We start from the raw sequence: 17006 nt of genomic DNA, 5'->3' as shown, positions 1-17006 counted from the left end.
TGGTCTATTGAGCAAAGATGACGAACTCTACATTTTGGCTGCGAGTATTTTTTCAACCCTTGGATGATAAAAAATAAACGTTTGTCCAACAGCAAACTATTGTAAGTATTTTATGCAGATAAATGTGTCATCACAGTAAAAATTAAGAACATAGGAATGGAATGAATATCATCCAGACTACTGGATTGATAAGGTATGATGATCACTGTTACAGAAAAATGAGTTTGGAAGATTTGTACCAGTTGGGAATTGGTATCGCCTTGTTTTGTGCCATCACTATATTCCCTACAGTATATAGAAGTCTGCATTTAATGTATTTTCTCATCCTAGCTTTCCGTTTATCAATCCCGCCTTTCCAGCAGACTGCATTCACCGGGGATATCACTGCCCCTCAGTGATCCCATGGCCCATGCACCCCGCTTCTCACAAAATTGCCTAATCCCGATGAATTCATGTTAATATGCAGTCAGTAACCCCCTTCGACACTTGATGTGCACATGTGACTCTCTGCCACGCCCACCACCCATACTCTATGTCACACGAGTGCACAAAGGAAAATAAGCAGCAGCAAGGGAAGAGGAGCAAAGGAGAAGAGAAGCAAACGTAGTCACTGTCATAACCACTTAGTGTTACATGACAGCAGGTGATAAATGAAAGTCCTTTGTCTTTCCCTACCTACAGTGTGTGCGCTAACAAAGACTGCATTTGTTATGAAGGGGTATCTATTCAATCAGATAACAGTATACAAAGAGATGCTGTGCATTTACATAAATTGAAAAACATTTTTGGGGGCGTGCTGCTTGGCTAAATCAATGTCACAGCTTCAGAATAAAAAAATCTCTAAATCTATAACAGTGTATCATTCAAATCCATGCTAATGTTTCACAATTATCCATTTTAATGTGATACTAAATGTTGTGTTATTAGGTCATTTATAGTGGCTGGTCTAAGGTGGGCTGGCAAGCAGTGTGGAAAATTAATGGTTGTCCCTGTCAGAAGGAAGATGAAACTCCAGTTGCTGCTGGTGCAATGCAAATATTCCCCAGAGATAGACTAATAAGGGATTATTGCATTTTCTTTTTCATTATGTCGGTGCATTTGGGCTGATATTTTAATATTTCTTTCTTCTGTAATTCATGCACAATCCGTTATTCATCCAAATGAAAATCACTCCTGTTTTTAAGAGGATGTAGGGTCAAATGCGCTCAAAATATTTGCCTTTACACAGATGTTCAGTTTTTACATTGATTGCTTTGAGTTTGTGATTGTGCGTATTGTAGACAGTGGCATTTAAATGGACCGTACCAAACTGAAAGTGCTTTCTGATACTATGTTGTGTCTATAAAAACCGAGCATTGTAGACAAAAGTTTTGATACAGCAGTTGCAATTTGATAATGCAAGTGTACCTAATGTTGTGGCCAATGGATGTGTGACAGCCCACACTGAATGTGGGAATCTGTCCACTCGCAAATAACACCTTTATTTTGCAAACGAGACGATGCTGCATAAGCATCACGTTTGTTCTTTTCACACCGAAGCAATGAAATGCTGCAGCAATATATGGCTTACTAATGCGTGACAAGAGCTGCTCATAAAAATGATGGAGGGCTTCATCTTGATGGATGGCACAATTCCTATATTTGATGATCAAATAAACATTTTTCATCCACTCGAGGAGCTGCACTAAGTTTGCCTTAATCCTCCAATGTGCTACTACATCACTTGCATGGGGACTTTTAGCAGCGCTCTCATTGATAGAATTAATATTTCATCATTGTTTATGAACTGCCACTGACCATAAGCAATTGCTATTTTTACATATGAACTCTCTGTATACAAGCGTGTATTTAAATGAAGATGAGCACCAGTAGTAGAGCAAAGACAATTTACAAGCATTGGGTCAGGGGAGCGGTTTTTCAACATACTCTAATAGCCGAAGCGTGTTTCCTCAAGCAAGCCCACCGCGGTTGCTTTGCATCCGGCTGCTTGTCGAAAGCTGCCCTTGAAACAAAGCTGTAGGGGTCAGGAGGTCACCGCAAAGCGCTGGAATGGAATGTTCCTTTCTGGTTCAAGGTCCAGCCTCCAGAGCCAGAGGGGCCCAGAGATCATTTGAGACCATCCGCACATGCGCCATCTATTTTACTCCCCACCACGCTTCACTTTCATCTGGCCTGCCCTGCTTTATTGTCGGCGGCTCATTTGGCACTCGCCCGCGAGCTTTCAAGTCTCATCATCAAATGACTGGTGCTGATTCACCATTGCATCATGATTAGTGTATGAACTGCAATTAACCGTCCTGTCAAAACAAGGTCTTGGCATGCACTATGTTGTAAACAAAGTGATTAGAAGTAGAACAATGTGTCGAATGATTGCTTTTCGCACAGATCAAGGTTTTCAAACAGGTTATTTTCATCGTGATGGAAAGACAATAGGGCAATTTATTTTGCAATGTTAGATGCAGGGACTGACAGTAATTCTAAAGTAAACTTTGTGTTTTCTTTAAACATAACATTGGTTCAGTTTCCTTTGTTGTGTTGTCTTCCATGTCTGCTGCTCATGTCTTTGCTTCCACCTGTTTTTTGTATCCAGGAATGCCTTGTTGTCTTGTCCTTCTGGTTGTATTTATTTCCCTGTTTTCCATGCCCTCTTCCTCTGACCATTGTTGTGCGTCACATGTCCAATGCCGCATGTCCTGTCAGCAGTGCCTGTGGTGAGCCTGTTTGTGACTCAGTTGTTTTCTGCTTATTTTTTCTTTAAATATGTATCTTTTTGACATTGCGTTGAACTCCTGCCTTCCTGTGCTGCTTACCTGCCACCTTATGCCTGCACACACCACCACCTCTACGAACCTTCATAACGTGAAACTTCTTATCTTTATGTCAATCTGCTCAACAGTATAGGGACACAAACTTACTGCAGAGAACATAAAAAAAAACACTGGAACACACGGCTTCCATTATGCCTGTTTTTATTGTTATGACAGAGTGACACCATCCCAAAATCACAATAACTTGTTCATCGGGGATGCTAGGAAACTGCTAGTTAAATCTGCCATCATTCGGCAGAAGTTAGCCAACTGATCTGCTGTTTCCCATCGCCTAATTTACCTGGCAACACTTGACTAAGGGGAGTACCACTACTTATTTTTTCCCCACTTCTAGCACTGGGCTGGGCGGGTATACAAACAAAAGGCTCAGGGTGCTAATTGAACGACTCTGCTCGGAGAGTGAATGTGACCTTATTTGCTTCTTCTAAGCCTGCTTGAGTCAGGGTTGAAGTTACATTTTTGTGGCAGGTTTGAGCCACTTTTATTCACTGCCAATGCCAAGGTCACTGTCACTGCCCAAGGGCCATCAGGCCTCCACTGGGGAATGAGGACGCTGAGCGATGGAGGAGGGGAGACCTAATAGATAAAGAAGGGGGTCGTGGAATTGCGCCTTAGTGCAAGCACAAAGGTCAACATTTCCCAGCTACACTCCCCCTCTTCCATCAACCAGCCCCCAACACCTTTGACCCTTTCGTTTCTAAGTCAATGCAGAAACAGAAGGAGAAGGAGAGCGGGCAAGGGTGCAATGGGAAACACACCCACCCAGAGTCAGTCACAACAAAAGGGGGCCTCAGCCGCAGAGAGCTGATTTGGTCTATAGAACAAACACTCGGGCCACCTTCACACAGCAGAGCCACTGCGGATTGCACATCCCCACAGCCTCTGCTTGTTCCCAGCCACTCAGCTGCCCCCTAGTTCACCAGCAACAAAAGGTGCTGCTCCGCTCCCAGAGGTAACGACACACACAAACACACATTGGGGAGAGTGGCAGCTGAGGCACGGAGAGGAGTGGCTGCCTAAATGGTCCCCCATTTTACAAAACACACACTTGGACTCACGACCCCAAATATTTCAACATAAAAACAAGTTTCATATCGGGAACCAATCAGTAATCCCAAGATGCAAACACTATTATTTTTTCAATGATAGATCATGTGGCATGTTTTGGCATTGATGCCTCATCTGTTACTTAACACCACCATGTCTGCCTACAATTTCAGCATCCTCACAATCTCTGGCAATTATTTTTAAAGTGTGACTAAATGATCTGATTCCACCTACAAACATGCTAAACTGTGGATTTTATGGACAGTAACTATTTTTTTCTAACTCTAACCTATTATGTGTTTTTGCAAATTAAATGCAACACAAATATAAAATCAGATGTGGAATTTATTTTATGTATTAAAATATTAAACACATACCAAACTGTATGTGTGTTGATTTTGCATTATTGCTAGGAGTACATGTGACGGTGATTTTATTTCTCATAATCATTGTTTCTGAGGATGGTCCGGGCTTGCCATATATTTTAATATTTAAGCAGATTAGATGTGGAGCTCAATACTTATTAATTAATGAATGTCTTGAAATACACCTCCCATCTGTCTTAATGCTTTTATGCCTTTTACCCAAAGCAACCTAAAATCCTACCAAGGATTTGTTTTGTTGTTATTGTGGTGGATGATGTCGACTAAGTAAAGGCTCTTAATGAATACTGTTATACAGACAAACTACCAATCCATCGGGTGAAGACACAATATTGGAATGGACAAACAGTCTTCAACCCAGTTGTTTACCAAAGACTGCTTTTGTAAACTGATACTCCAGCATTTGGTCAGCATTGTGCAGCCAGTGACTTGGCCTTTGCTCTCCTTTCCTTCACCTTTGCACTCTATTAATGAAGAGCTCCTCCCATGAGCCTTAAAAGCAGACTAAAGGAATTTTAGGCCCCCTTTTCATTTGTTTGTCTGAGAATAGCAAGGGTGGTCCAGAGGCGCAAGGAGACCAACACGCATTTTATTAACAAAGTCCCTCTTTGCAGTCTAGACAATGGTCCAATGCCAACATTGAACTTGAATTTCAAAACAGACGTTTCTGAATGAGGACGTTGTCTGGATGATTTATTTGACTTTATTGACTCGATACTTTGTCAACTTTTATTCAATTAAATCCCAATTTTATTCCACAAATGCACTAAAGTCAACATTTAAAAGATGAAGTCTGTCCTAGAGGAATGAATTGGGGATTTTACTTCTACCAGTTTTCTTTGGCCCAATATAAAAAAAACTAAGTACATCTATTGATGATATCTAACATGCCTCATTCATGTTCCAATAATAGGTTTTGAGATTGGAAATTATTATTATTGTTTCTTTCGTACTTTGTGTTTTATACACTTTATTTCTCAGTTATATTTATATCAGTTATATAGTTATATCCATCCATCCATCCATCCATCCATCCATCCATCCATCCATCCATCCATCCATCCATCCATCCATCCATCCATCCATCCATCCATCCATCCATCCATCCATCCATCCATCCATCCATCCATCCATCCATCCATCCATCCATCCATCCATCCATCCATCCATCCATCCATCCATCCATCCATCCATCCATCCATCCATCCATCCATCCATCCATCCATCCATCCATCCATCCATCCATCCATCCTCTTCCGCTTATCGGTGGTCGGGTTGCGGGGGCAGTAGCTTTAGGAGGGACTTAATGTCTCCATTTTGGTCACACATTTTTTAAATATATCTAATGTATTTGATTGTATCAGTGTTTCTCCTAAGTGTCGCCTCTCTTGTGTTCCTAATTTAGTGGCTTGATTTGCCAAGTGACTGTGTGTGTGCGTGTGTGTGTGTGTGTGTGTGTGTGTGTTTGTGTGTGAACCAGTGGATATTTTTAGAGTCCTAGGGTTTTGATTCTATTCCACACAGTAGCTCACTGCTGAAGTTAGTGCCGCGCTAGCTGAACATTGTTATGACTTTTCACGTGTACATGTGTCCCTTGCATGGTGAGAGAACCTCTCAGCAGAGATCAAGCTCAAACCACCCTGACAACTTTGTGCCAAATAAGATTGCATTGACTGTTATTTCTTCATATCAGGAATAATTCTCATGCCTTAGCAAAGCTAACAAGTTTTTTTTTCATCACACGATCTCTGCAGTATTCTCAATATCAATACAATTGAAAAGAGTAATCACATTTTAAGGGTTTGAAATTGTCTTGCTTGGATTGAAAATGTACTTTATTACCTGATAAATAAGTTTATTCATTTTGCTGTTCCCTAAAAAGCCTTAAATCTAAAACGTACTGGAAGCTCCCAATACGCCACGATATTTCTAGGAGATAAATTCAGTATGTATATAACAATATACTGTATTAGTTTTAAGAGCCACTGGGCATTGAGATCCATTCTGCTCTGCAGATAGGAGGAAGAAATCAAGTATTATCTCTTTAGGCATAGGAGACAGACAGACAACTGGGAATGTTACACCTCTATTGCCCGTTCACTCCTCTGGGTTAACTGATGAACACACACAGGTCACATATACACACATACGTACACACACACGCTCACAGAAAAAAATGAATATGTCCGAGCGCTGTTGCGGTCTTTGTAAATGGGACATGCAATTTGGAGAAGCAGAGCACTTATTTTGCTGACAATGTTGAGCACACCTCAGTGGCAGAGCGATGGTGCATTAACATTCTGTGTTTGCTTTTTGCTGCCATTAGTAAGTTCTGTGAAAAAAAGTAGGTTCAACTTTGACTATGTTTTGTTGAAAAGAGGCTAACAAGAGTTCAAGATATATTTGCTCTCACTCTTGCTTGTATAAAAGCTTAGGGTATTTTTTGTTGACAATTGCACTATTAGTTAAGTTTTTGGTGTAAAGTCAATTTCAACCACAACAACAATAAAAAGAAAACCAACAAAAACAACTAACAAAAAAAATGTTTTTAGCGGTTAAAACCATTAATTGGCTTAAAATGAACATTATTATTATTATTATTATTATTATTATTATTATTAATTACATAAATAAATTGGGATTGGATTGGATAAAAAGCCACACCAAATATTCAATTTTGAGTAAAATATAGACTTCTCTACTATCACACAGTCCCCCCCGATTCACAAAAAGTTTTATCACCAAAGATCATTGATAAAATCCCCAGTCCCAGCCCTTTTCAAATCACACATCTCCCTCCCAGCCATTTAGTAATTACCTGGAAACGTGTGTAATTACACAGACAAGGTCAAGGCTCCTGGGTACAGATATAAATCCCATGTTTCTTAACTTCTTTTGACCCACTGACATACAGATGGTGAGGTTCTGTCCACTAAGTAGGGGGAATAGTGCTTTAACATCAACTCATCCGTCAACCAAAACAAATGTCAAAGGACAGTTCCTTACGCAGAATGTGATTGTGAGAAACATTCTGAATGGCCAGAATGAAAAATGGTTGACAGTAGAGAATTAAAATCCCCATTTTAATTAGTCACTGTAAATGTTCAAATTCAATGAGCATGAAATATTTTCATTCATTTCATTTCCAAACCAGAGGCTGACCTGTGGACGAGGCTGATATTTCAACCTGAGTTCAAACTGTTCAAATGTTTAGCGAGGATTAGCAAATTAAACACAGCCATCTTATGTTTAAATGTCAAAACAAGCTTATGTGGTATTTGGTTGGCGAATCTATATGACAGAGCTGCAAGCTAGGAGAAAGGATGCATTGGCAGAAAAGGGGGTGTGGTGCGGTGAGGGCGGGGCGGGGCTTGGCTCAAAGAACAAAGGGAGCTGCAAGGAGAGGTAGGGATGGCGCTTCAACGTTCACCCCAGCAGGAAGCCATGAAAGGGGTTGGAACAGGAAGGTCGAAGGGTAATGGCCAGCTACCAATTGACACTCGAAACGCACGCACACATACATACACTTGCATGCATGAGTACTCCATAAATCACTCTCACGTTTTGCAGCGTGGTGGAAGCTGCTCCTTCCACCGTGTAGGATGATGAAACATTTTATCTTCCACTAAAGCTGCTCACATTGCTCCTATCAACTCTGGTCTGGCTTCACTTGAAGTGAGAAGCTTTATTTTCACCAAGCAGGGGCAGGAGTACAAACAGAGACAATTTTACGAGCAACCTCTCGCTTCTCCTATTTCCTTCTTGATTGATGTCGCTTTTTCATCTAGCTCTCACTCAGACGTCTACAGTTATAGCTGTAGTAAAACACTCATTTTGGAATTTAAGGGAAAAGCTATCATCATGAACAAAGTTGTAACACCAATGACTGTGGGCTCTTGAGCAGTATCATATGTAACACTTGGATAAATTATTTTTTTTATGACATTTCCCATTACAGCTTTTCTATTTTTTTTTAACTGAGCACAGACGTTCCCTCCATATAATACATGTGAAAAAGGAAATTCCCTGAAAAAGTGTTGACTCTTTCCCAATTAATTTCAAGCAGATATACAAAAGAAAGTCATTTCAATTGATCCTAAAAGCTATTTCGTAACAGGGGGGCTTTTGTGGTGTGTTGCCTGGTGACGCTGGTGTGCAGTGGGGGAGGGGGTTAAGGCCCCGGCTAAGTCCACTGTACCAAGCTTGTCATTCATTGAAATGATGAAACGCTTCCATAGTCGAAGCCAAAGTCAAAGAATCCAGAACTCGAGGCTAAAGTTAACGAGAAAGTAAGAAATAACATTCAGGGGCAAAAAAATGTTTCCTGGGCTGTATGGCGATTTAGAGGAACAACAGGGAGTCCGTCCTACACAAGCCCCTGACTGTGGGCTCACACAAATGGCTGTCAAGCTAATAAAAAGTAAAATTTATGGAGGGAGGTAGTGTGGAGAGTAAGATGGACGTTTTATCCACCAGGAGGGCTATAAAGAGGCTTCGCACAAGCCATTGCATCGCAGTGGTACAAGTCAGAGCTCTGTGTAGGAGGGAGTGGAACACGGCAAATTACCTCAGAATCACAAAGAGAACATCAGCATTAACAAACACTTGGAAGAGAAGAAGAAACAAACACTAGTTAGCAATCTTGGTCAGAGAATCACTTATTCCAACTCAAAGATCAAATGCCATCTTAAAGACCCAGATAAACCTAGTAAGGCACAGAACTTATTCAAATGCTCCTTCAAATAAAAAATCATGTTGTAAATTATTACAATTCCTGACCAAAACTAGAGACCGATTATCTGCTGTTTCAAGATTGTAAAGTCAGAATATCTTTTGGTACTTCTGGTTTGGGAGATGATATTGATTTTAAATCTTTAGTGTGTGGTGTTGGTGAAGAAATACTTCAGTCTGTCATTTACACACCTTCAAGCCAGAAACAAGCTTTGCATGGGACAAGCCTAAAATTTGTGTGCATTCTGAATATTCTCTCATTCATTTAAGCACTTTTCCTCTTATCGTATTTTCCGCACTATAAGGCGCACCTAAAAACCTCCAATTTTCTCAAAAGCCGACAGTGCGCCTTATAATCAGGTGCGCCTTATATATGAACCAATACTGAGCCACTACAGCAGGCGTGTCCAAAGTCCGGCCCGCGGGCCAAATGTATATATCTTATATATGGACAAAGTTTTAAAATGGTCCATTCATTGAAGGTGCGCCTTATAATCCGGTTCACCTTATATATGGACAAAGTTTTAAAATGGGCCATTCACTGAAGGTGCGCCTTATAATCCGGTGCGCCTTATAGTGCGGAAAATACGGTACATGCTTTGGGAAATCAAACCACCTGAGATGGTGAAACATCATTGCACATGGGGTTTGGATGCAGATGCAATACATGCCACACATATGTACTAACACTACTGGGTAATGGATTTTAAGAAAGCTATCACACGTATTGAACTGCCAATGCCAAAAGTGTTTTGATTTGCTTTCGTGTGTTTTTTCGTTTTTTCACAACAGTCTCATGCAGTTAGCACACTTACACTGACTTGTTGAAGGCTGTTTATCAGAGAACAAATGGAAGAAAGAAGGGTGTAACAATGCCGCAATGGGAAACGACCGACCGCACATATATCGACCGCGTTTGAACATCCCAGAGCTCACGGACGTCGAGTGTTTGCAACGATTTTGTATGGACAGTGAAACTATCATACAGACTGTGCCGGCTTTTGGAGGATTAGCTCTCCAGCCACACCAATCACCCTAATATCTTGTGCCTTATTAAGGTCTTGGTGATGCTTATTAAAGTAACAAGCTAATTGATTTCAATCTAGAGCATGGGAGGCACACCCCTTTTTTTATTGATTGGCCTCCAAACATGCATTCAGTCATAAAAAAATGTTCTGATTAAATTAGTTTTATTAGGTGCAGCTCATACAGAATACAAAGTAATGCTCGCCACAGAAGTCTACACGTCCTGACTATACGTCCTCCTATACTGATAAGACCTTTTGAAATGTAAAGTGTGCTTTATCTTTTTTAAATGATTTTCAAGGATTTCAAGGACATTCGCAATTTCTGAGAAAAATAACCAATTGACTCCATTGTCAATGAATCTCTTTGAATCTCTTTGTATGGCTGCGCTCTTGCCAACATGTGAAGCGGTGGTTATGTCCGAGGTCTGGACAGCAGAATATGCATCAATGAAAAGTGCTCAAGTCAAGGCGCTTATAAAAGAATGCACTTGGCCATGGCCCAGAGCCCTATCAGAACACATATAACACATTTTTTGCTGTAATCGCGATATTACATTTTCAGACAGTTCCATTTGTCAAATTTGAAACATTCTCAATACTTTAAATAACTTTAGGTGATAGCAGAGTTTGCAATTCTCTATTGTATCACCAATGTACATTCTGTGACTTCCACACATGTAAAATAAAGCAATAAAATGAAACTAATGAGAGGAGCCCCTACACATTGGAACACATTTACAAAAAGGGACAGTACACTGCGAGTGATGTGTTCTTTTTTGCACATGCGGGTCTCTGCATTTGGTTCACATATCAGTCTTACATTTGTAATGTGAATCCCGTAAAATTGTATTTAACCACACAAATAGTTTCAATCTTTTTTGGGGGGGGTTAGGCTGTGTCCATATCCATTTGCAGATGGGCAATGCAAACAGACATAGCATAGGTCATTTTCAGAGAATGAGAGTGAACACAGCAAGGTGCTGAAGGTACTTGTTGTCAACAAATGTATGAACAGTGATATTACTGCCAAAAGACGATCAACAGGATAGTGCAATTGGGATAATATGTTTGGAATATTCTTCTCGTTGATGATCTCTTACCACTTTGAGGAGAGACTCCATCAAGTAGCCTACGTCATTACAGCAGTCCTGTTAAACCCTTCCAAACAGACTTTTTTACATACCAGTCATCATCTGCAAGGAATATTTTTCCCCACAAGGGTTTTCAAGTCATCCATTAGCCTTCTAACACAATTAGCAAACACAATGGACCATTGGAGAACTGGAGAGATGGTTGCTGGAAATGGGTCTTTGTACACCTATGTAGATATTGCATTAAAAAACAGACGTTTGCAGGTATAATAGTCATTTACCACATTAACATTCTATAGAGTGTATTTCTGATCAGTTTAATGTCATCCTTGTTGAAAAAATAGTGATTTTATTTTAAAAATGAGGGCATTTCTATGTGAGCCCAAACTTTTGAACGGTATTTTAAAAGATGGACCGGCAGCAGACGTCGAGACAGAAGCATATCCTATAAAACCTCATGCAAGTGTGAGGTAATATTAAATGTAGTTTACCAGAATTTTCACAAGCTGCCTGGCTGGCAATGTTTTCAAAGTAATTAAAATAGACCCAACTAAAGGTTGTATGTTTGCAGAAATGTGCTTGAAAGTGACATTTGGAATGAAACGTCAGTCCTGGAGGCCTATGCCCGAGTGCTGCTGCCTTTCATGCAGATGACATGGATTTGATTTTTAGCCAGAGCCCCGATACACAGCCAAGGCCAGTCCCAATCCTGGATTTAAAAATGAATGGGTTACCTCTGGAAGGGCATCCGGCGCAATACTGTGCCAAACAAATCACATGAGTGACTCGTGGTGTCCCCTGATGGGACAAGCTGATATTGACAACAAACAAGCCTTAGAGGCCTTGAAAGGTTGGATGTGTTCTCCACTGTGCAGGAGGGTCTTGACCAGTGAGATATCCGCGTCTCATTGAATATAAAAGCCCGTTTGGTTACAACAGCACAGCAGTGTGCTGTCTACACAGAGCTTGCGAATCAGTAGGCTGCTCTCAGCCTTTGTCTATCTCTCTAGTCTAGGACATATAAAACAAGTGTGTTCAGAGTGTCTCAGCTCAGCAATACATAGAAGAATACAGTGCCACTAAATCTGCTGTAAGTTCTCAGCATGAATGCACCGGAATGTGTAATATATTGAAACCTGGACCTTATAGGTGCCAAAGTGACAAAGGATGTTGTATGAGCATTTTAAATAAAGAAAGAGATGTAAAGATTTTTTTGTGGTCCTAACTACCAGTGAGTGGGCTGCAGGGCTACCCAAAGCTCATTGCACTTACAAAGCATCATGGAGACACTCAGCATGAGGGCTTGTTAATACTGAACTCAAAGACCTGAAGTAGCACCATCAGATAGCCCATTAAACCCATATTAAAATCTGCAAATCTCTCTGTCGTCTACCTCAAAGCCGTGAATTTAGCAACACAAAACGGATTTCAATTTTAATTTTTTAGGAACATAAAGCTCTCAAGAAAACTTAACTTAATGGTTGTGATGTAGTTTGAATGTTTAAACATAATATTTAAACATACATTATGACATATTATCATTATCATACAGTGCTAATTTGAATATTTCTGACAATAACACAAAATCAGTTACAACTGTAAAGACAAGTGGCTCGGTTCAAAGTTACCAGTCAGTTGAAAGTAGACATCTCTAGCAGCAGCCACATCATTCAACCCATTCATGATCTTGGAAATTTTATTATCGTCAGAATTCCATCTCTTCATTTTGATTCTATTTTAAGTTTGTTTTTTTAAATTGGTAAAAATGTTGAAAAGCCCAGCCCTCTATACGTACATGATCCCTGAAGTACAAGAAAATAATACAAGACTTACTGGCTGCTTGGATGCGTGCCTTACGGCTCACCACCAACCCAAAAGAATTCTGGGCCATGCACTCATAGTCCCCTTCATCCGACGTGTTGTCAGATTTGGTCTTGAGGAAGTGGCCGATGAGGAGTGAGCCATTGGTGAAGGTTGTGTGATACTGGTCCTGAGATAAAAGTATGCTGTTGTGCCTCCATTGCGTTGTGATAGGGGGGATACCATCCACTTGACAATGGAGCATGAGGGGCTGCTCTTGCACTGCGATGATGTCACTTGGCTCCAGGGTGAAGGAGAGCTCCGCACCACATGACACACCTGGGAGAAAACAAGCAACGATCACAAAGCGCCCTTTTGCCTTTCCTCAGCGCAAAGACTGAAAATGTGTGACTCAGATCTCATTAGATTGGGCATAATATTGTGACATATCTATTTTGATCATTCATCCAGAGAGTCATCCTGGCTTACAAAACAATTAGTGCAACAGTTGTGTCCCCAAGTAATCATCTCCATATAAACCCTCGCATGAAAACACACAAAGTATGCCCGTGTGGCATATCACATCTGATGGCTCACCATGCACCTCATGAATGAAACGTTACCTCCAGGCAAGAGGGAATGCATGTGTACTCATCAAAACATACACATTCTCAAAGCCTTCAACGGGTAGTAAGAAAGATGACTGGTAGCAACCACCTATTCATTCGGCGACAAGCTTACATTTTCCTTTCAATGCAAACAAAGTGCATGCCTGAAATGTGTTTGCACTTTGAGATTTCCTTCATAATAACATGGCTGCTATGATGTTCCATAGTTGTGGAACCTGTGGGGTGCGGGGTGAGACAACAAGAAGTAGAGGATGTAAACAGCCTAACCTGACTTGGTCCTGTAAAAGTGGAGGCTCTCTTGGTATCATGTTTCACTTGGTGATGGACTAAGCACTACCAGTCTCTGCCCCAAGGCCCAAGAATCCGGTGGTAGGGGAGGGGACTAGTGAAGGGCCGCAGAGAGGGCGGAGTTGAGGGCACAAGGGTCAAAAAAGAAAACCTTCATCCATGAAATTTCAGTCGAGAAATACTTTCAAAGAAAGAATTGGCTGAATACAGTGATCACATAAAGACTTAAACGCAATGAATAATTTCTCCCTCTCCATGTGGCCCCATTTTTTTTCTCTCAATGAGCACTGTAAGTAAAAGGGCAATGGGACCTGAGAGACATCGGTGCTGCCACTTGTGAAAAACAAGGGGGAGGTAGTAGAATTGTTTAACCCTTAGCTGGCAGGTGCTGAGGTTGCCTCCAAATGAGCATGCCACGCCCCCAAGGACCAAAAGATTTGTTCTAAAAAGATCATTCAGGATATTATCATTTCCTGGGGATGTCATAATAGTTATGATTTACGCACTTTATAGAAATTGTGTTGCATAGTGGTGTACATCTGTTTCCTACATTGTTAAATGATTGTTGATAATTACTGGGAGAAATCATTAACATGAATTAAATTGACATTTTCTTCACATATACGTAGATGGCTATTCATTCTGAAGAAAAATGTGTCATTTTAGAAGTGTGTATCAAATTGGTAACTATTAATCTGTACTCAAGAGGTAGTGTAGATCTCAGCTTCCAAAAGGTTGCAGATGATTAACAGTACACAAAAATGATGATGGACAAACTGAAGACACTAAAACGACGTATTTTTGTTTGTTTCCTTTGGAAGTGTAATTTGAATACTGAAGTTGGGAGTTTACTGAAATAATTAATAATGAAATCACAGTTTCATTGGTTGGCCAGCAGAATGCAACGTTAACTTTTTAATGACTTTGGCATGTTGCCAGCAGGGGCTGGCAAATGCAACCCTGAGCTCCAACTGAGAGCAAGGGAACAGGCGGTGTGAAAAGGTCAGAGGAAATGATTTTCAACACAACACTTAGTCATCCAACAGATCCAGGATGCAATGAAATTGTCATCAATAAATTAAGGTTATTAATGGAGGCAGATCACAGGGCTGTTTAAAAAAAAGGGATTGAAGCACATGCCTAAAGAATTGAATGTTGCAGACATGAATATGTTCGATTCTTAAACAAGGAGAAATGTTCAATTCCATTTTCCATGCATATAGATGAGACTTTTGTTTTTGGGAATACAGAGTAAGACCAAAGACAAGTGGCAGCTAAATGTGGCTTGTGCAGCAGATTCCTATTGGCGGATTCTTGTGACTAGCAGGCAAAAAGATTTACAGTGACCATTAACACGGCATACGCATATACACAACCTGACGGAGTATGTAGCAGCACTGACAGCAACAAGTCACAAAACAAGATAAGACCATCATGGATGCCAATCATGGATCAAATCACATGATGGCCTAAATTGAGATGATTGTTTTTCTTTGCTTTTATTTCAGTACCTATGCTGCTCCTCATTCAGTGCATTCTTCTCTTCTCTTAAGAAGTACAAAAAGAAGTTTTACAAAATTTTTTTTTGTAAGTCTTCAGAGGAGAAGAATCTACTCTGGTTGCACACTGGTAAATAACTGCCCCCCCACACACACACACTTTCACTTTGTGTTGGTGTAAGTGTTGTAATTAATTTGTCAATATAACAGCTATAAAGATCTTCTTCATCACAACAGGATCTAATTTCAAAAATGTTGAAGAGCTTTATTTCTTTAACATATTGCCTATATTTGATTCAATGACAAACTGGATTGTGACTGATGTTTCCGAATTCCCTGACAAAGCATGCTATGAATTTATGATTCCAGCCAGGTCTTTGTGGGTCCCTGTGTGACACATATTCCCTATCCCTCAGTGCCTTTGAGTTTGGGGGCCCTAGCATACACAGAAACTGTCAGTCACAGTGAACAAAAGGCACACAGAAAGAGGATTTGATAAGGGGGGAGTGAGACAGTCTTGACATCTAATATGTACAAATAATCTCCCCAGCAGGATACAACTAGTGTACTTAAGATAGTCAAATAGCCTGCCCACATAGTACCTATGCAGACTGATCAGTCAACAAGTCCCTTTCATTCAACCATATGACATTGAAAGAATCTCCTCCATCTATAATTCTTACCATGTAAAAATAATGGAATGTAACGTTTTCATCCAAAATTCAAAGAAATAAGAAGTCATTTTATCATTATTTTTATCATTATCATAGTGTAATGAGTTGGCTCTCACTTTTCCTTTGAAAGCTCAATTTGCAATATTCCCAATAAGTGGCGAATAATTACTTGCAAACAATTGATATAGCCACAGATATTGCAATGTGCGGTGTTTTGTGGAACGTTGTCAGATCAAAACAACCCACAAACTTTGTCTCACTACGCTGCAAGTGGTTTAAGTGCAACCAGGGAGTCTGAACAAATGACACAAGTTGGACTTCGGGAGCATTGCGAAGCACTGGTTGCGTACGACCGAAAGAAATGGCCACAAAGCTCCTCCACTTTCCTGCGAAGTGTCATTAACGGCCACTGACTGTCCGCAGCCAGAGTCCAAGTTCACCATTGCACTCATCTTTCTCTCCACGCATGCATCAATTAAGGCGGGGAGGAGATTAGACATCATCGAAGCAAACGCACACCGGAATGAGAAAGAGGATGATGCCACTTACCCAAGCAAGCATTCAGCAGGATACCCAAAAAGCACGGAGCGAGGCGGCAGTGCCTCTTGGATGCCATTTAAGAGGCTCTTTTAATCCAACACTTGCACAACGCGAAGTTAATGAGTTTAAGAAAAAAATCGGCTACATGTTCTGACCTACGGGTCTACTGTTTGATGACACGCTGGAGTCGAACAAGCTTTCGCCGTTGCCAACCATCTATCAGTAAGCTGTCTGCATCCCTCTCCTCCTTTTTTTTTCCCATTCACTCCAATGGAACCGACCATGCATGAGCACATGAGCTCTCTCTCTCTCTCTCTCTCTCTCTCTCTCTCTCTCTCTCTCTCTCTCTCTCTCTCTCTCTCTCTCTCTCTCTCTCTCTCTCACTCACTCTCTCTCTCTCTCTCTCTCGCTCTCTCTCTCTCTCTCTCTCTCTCTCTCTATCGCACACACGTTCAGTCTTGGAACAAA

At 40.7% G+C, this 17006-nt stretch overlaps 1 protein-coding gene across 2 annotated transcripts in view; it reads right to left on the bottom strand.

Annotated features, from left to right (window-relative positions):
- Positions 1-16788, bottom strand: part of igdcc3 (immunoglobulin superfamily, DCC subclass, member 3) — a 51551-nt gene extending 34763 nt beyond the window's left edge. Inside the window, exons 1-2 of one of the 2 annotated variants that reach the window (XM_088371874.1) lie at positions 16548-16788; positions 12942-13247 (exon numbers count right to left, since the gene is read on the bottom strand). In XM_088371874.1, coding sequence (XP_088228000.1) covers positions 12942-13247; positions 16548-16614 — 373 coding nt within the window. In that variant the 5' untranslated portion in view covers positions 16615-16788. Of the gene's footprint in view, positions 1-12941; positions 13248-13804; positions 13951-16547 lie in introns of those variants that run through there. The other variant, XM_088371875.1, reaches the window with a different exon arrangement.
- Positions 16789-17006: the final 218 nt, after the last annotated feature.

The sequence above is a fragment of the Syngnathus floridae genome, chromosome 3, assembly GCF_059516105.1.
Source record: "Syngnathus floridae isolate MCC-2025c chromosome 3, RoL_Sflo_1.0, whole genome shotgun sequence".
Lineage (NCBI taxonomy): Eukaryota > Metazoa > Chordata > Actinopteri > Syngnathiformes > Syngnathidae > Syngnathus > Syngnathus floridae.
The sequence above is the reverse complement of the archived record's forward strand: the minus strand, read 5'-3'. Positions and strand labels throughout refer to the sequence as shown.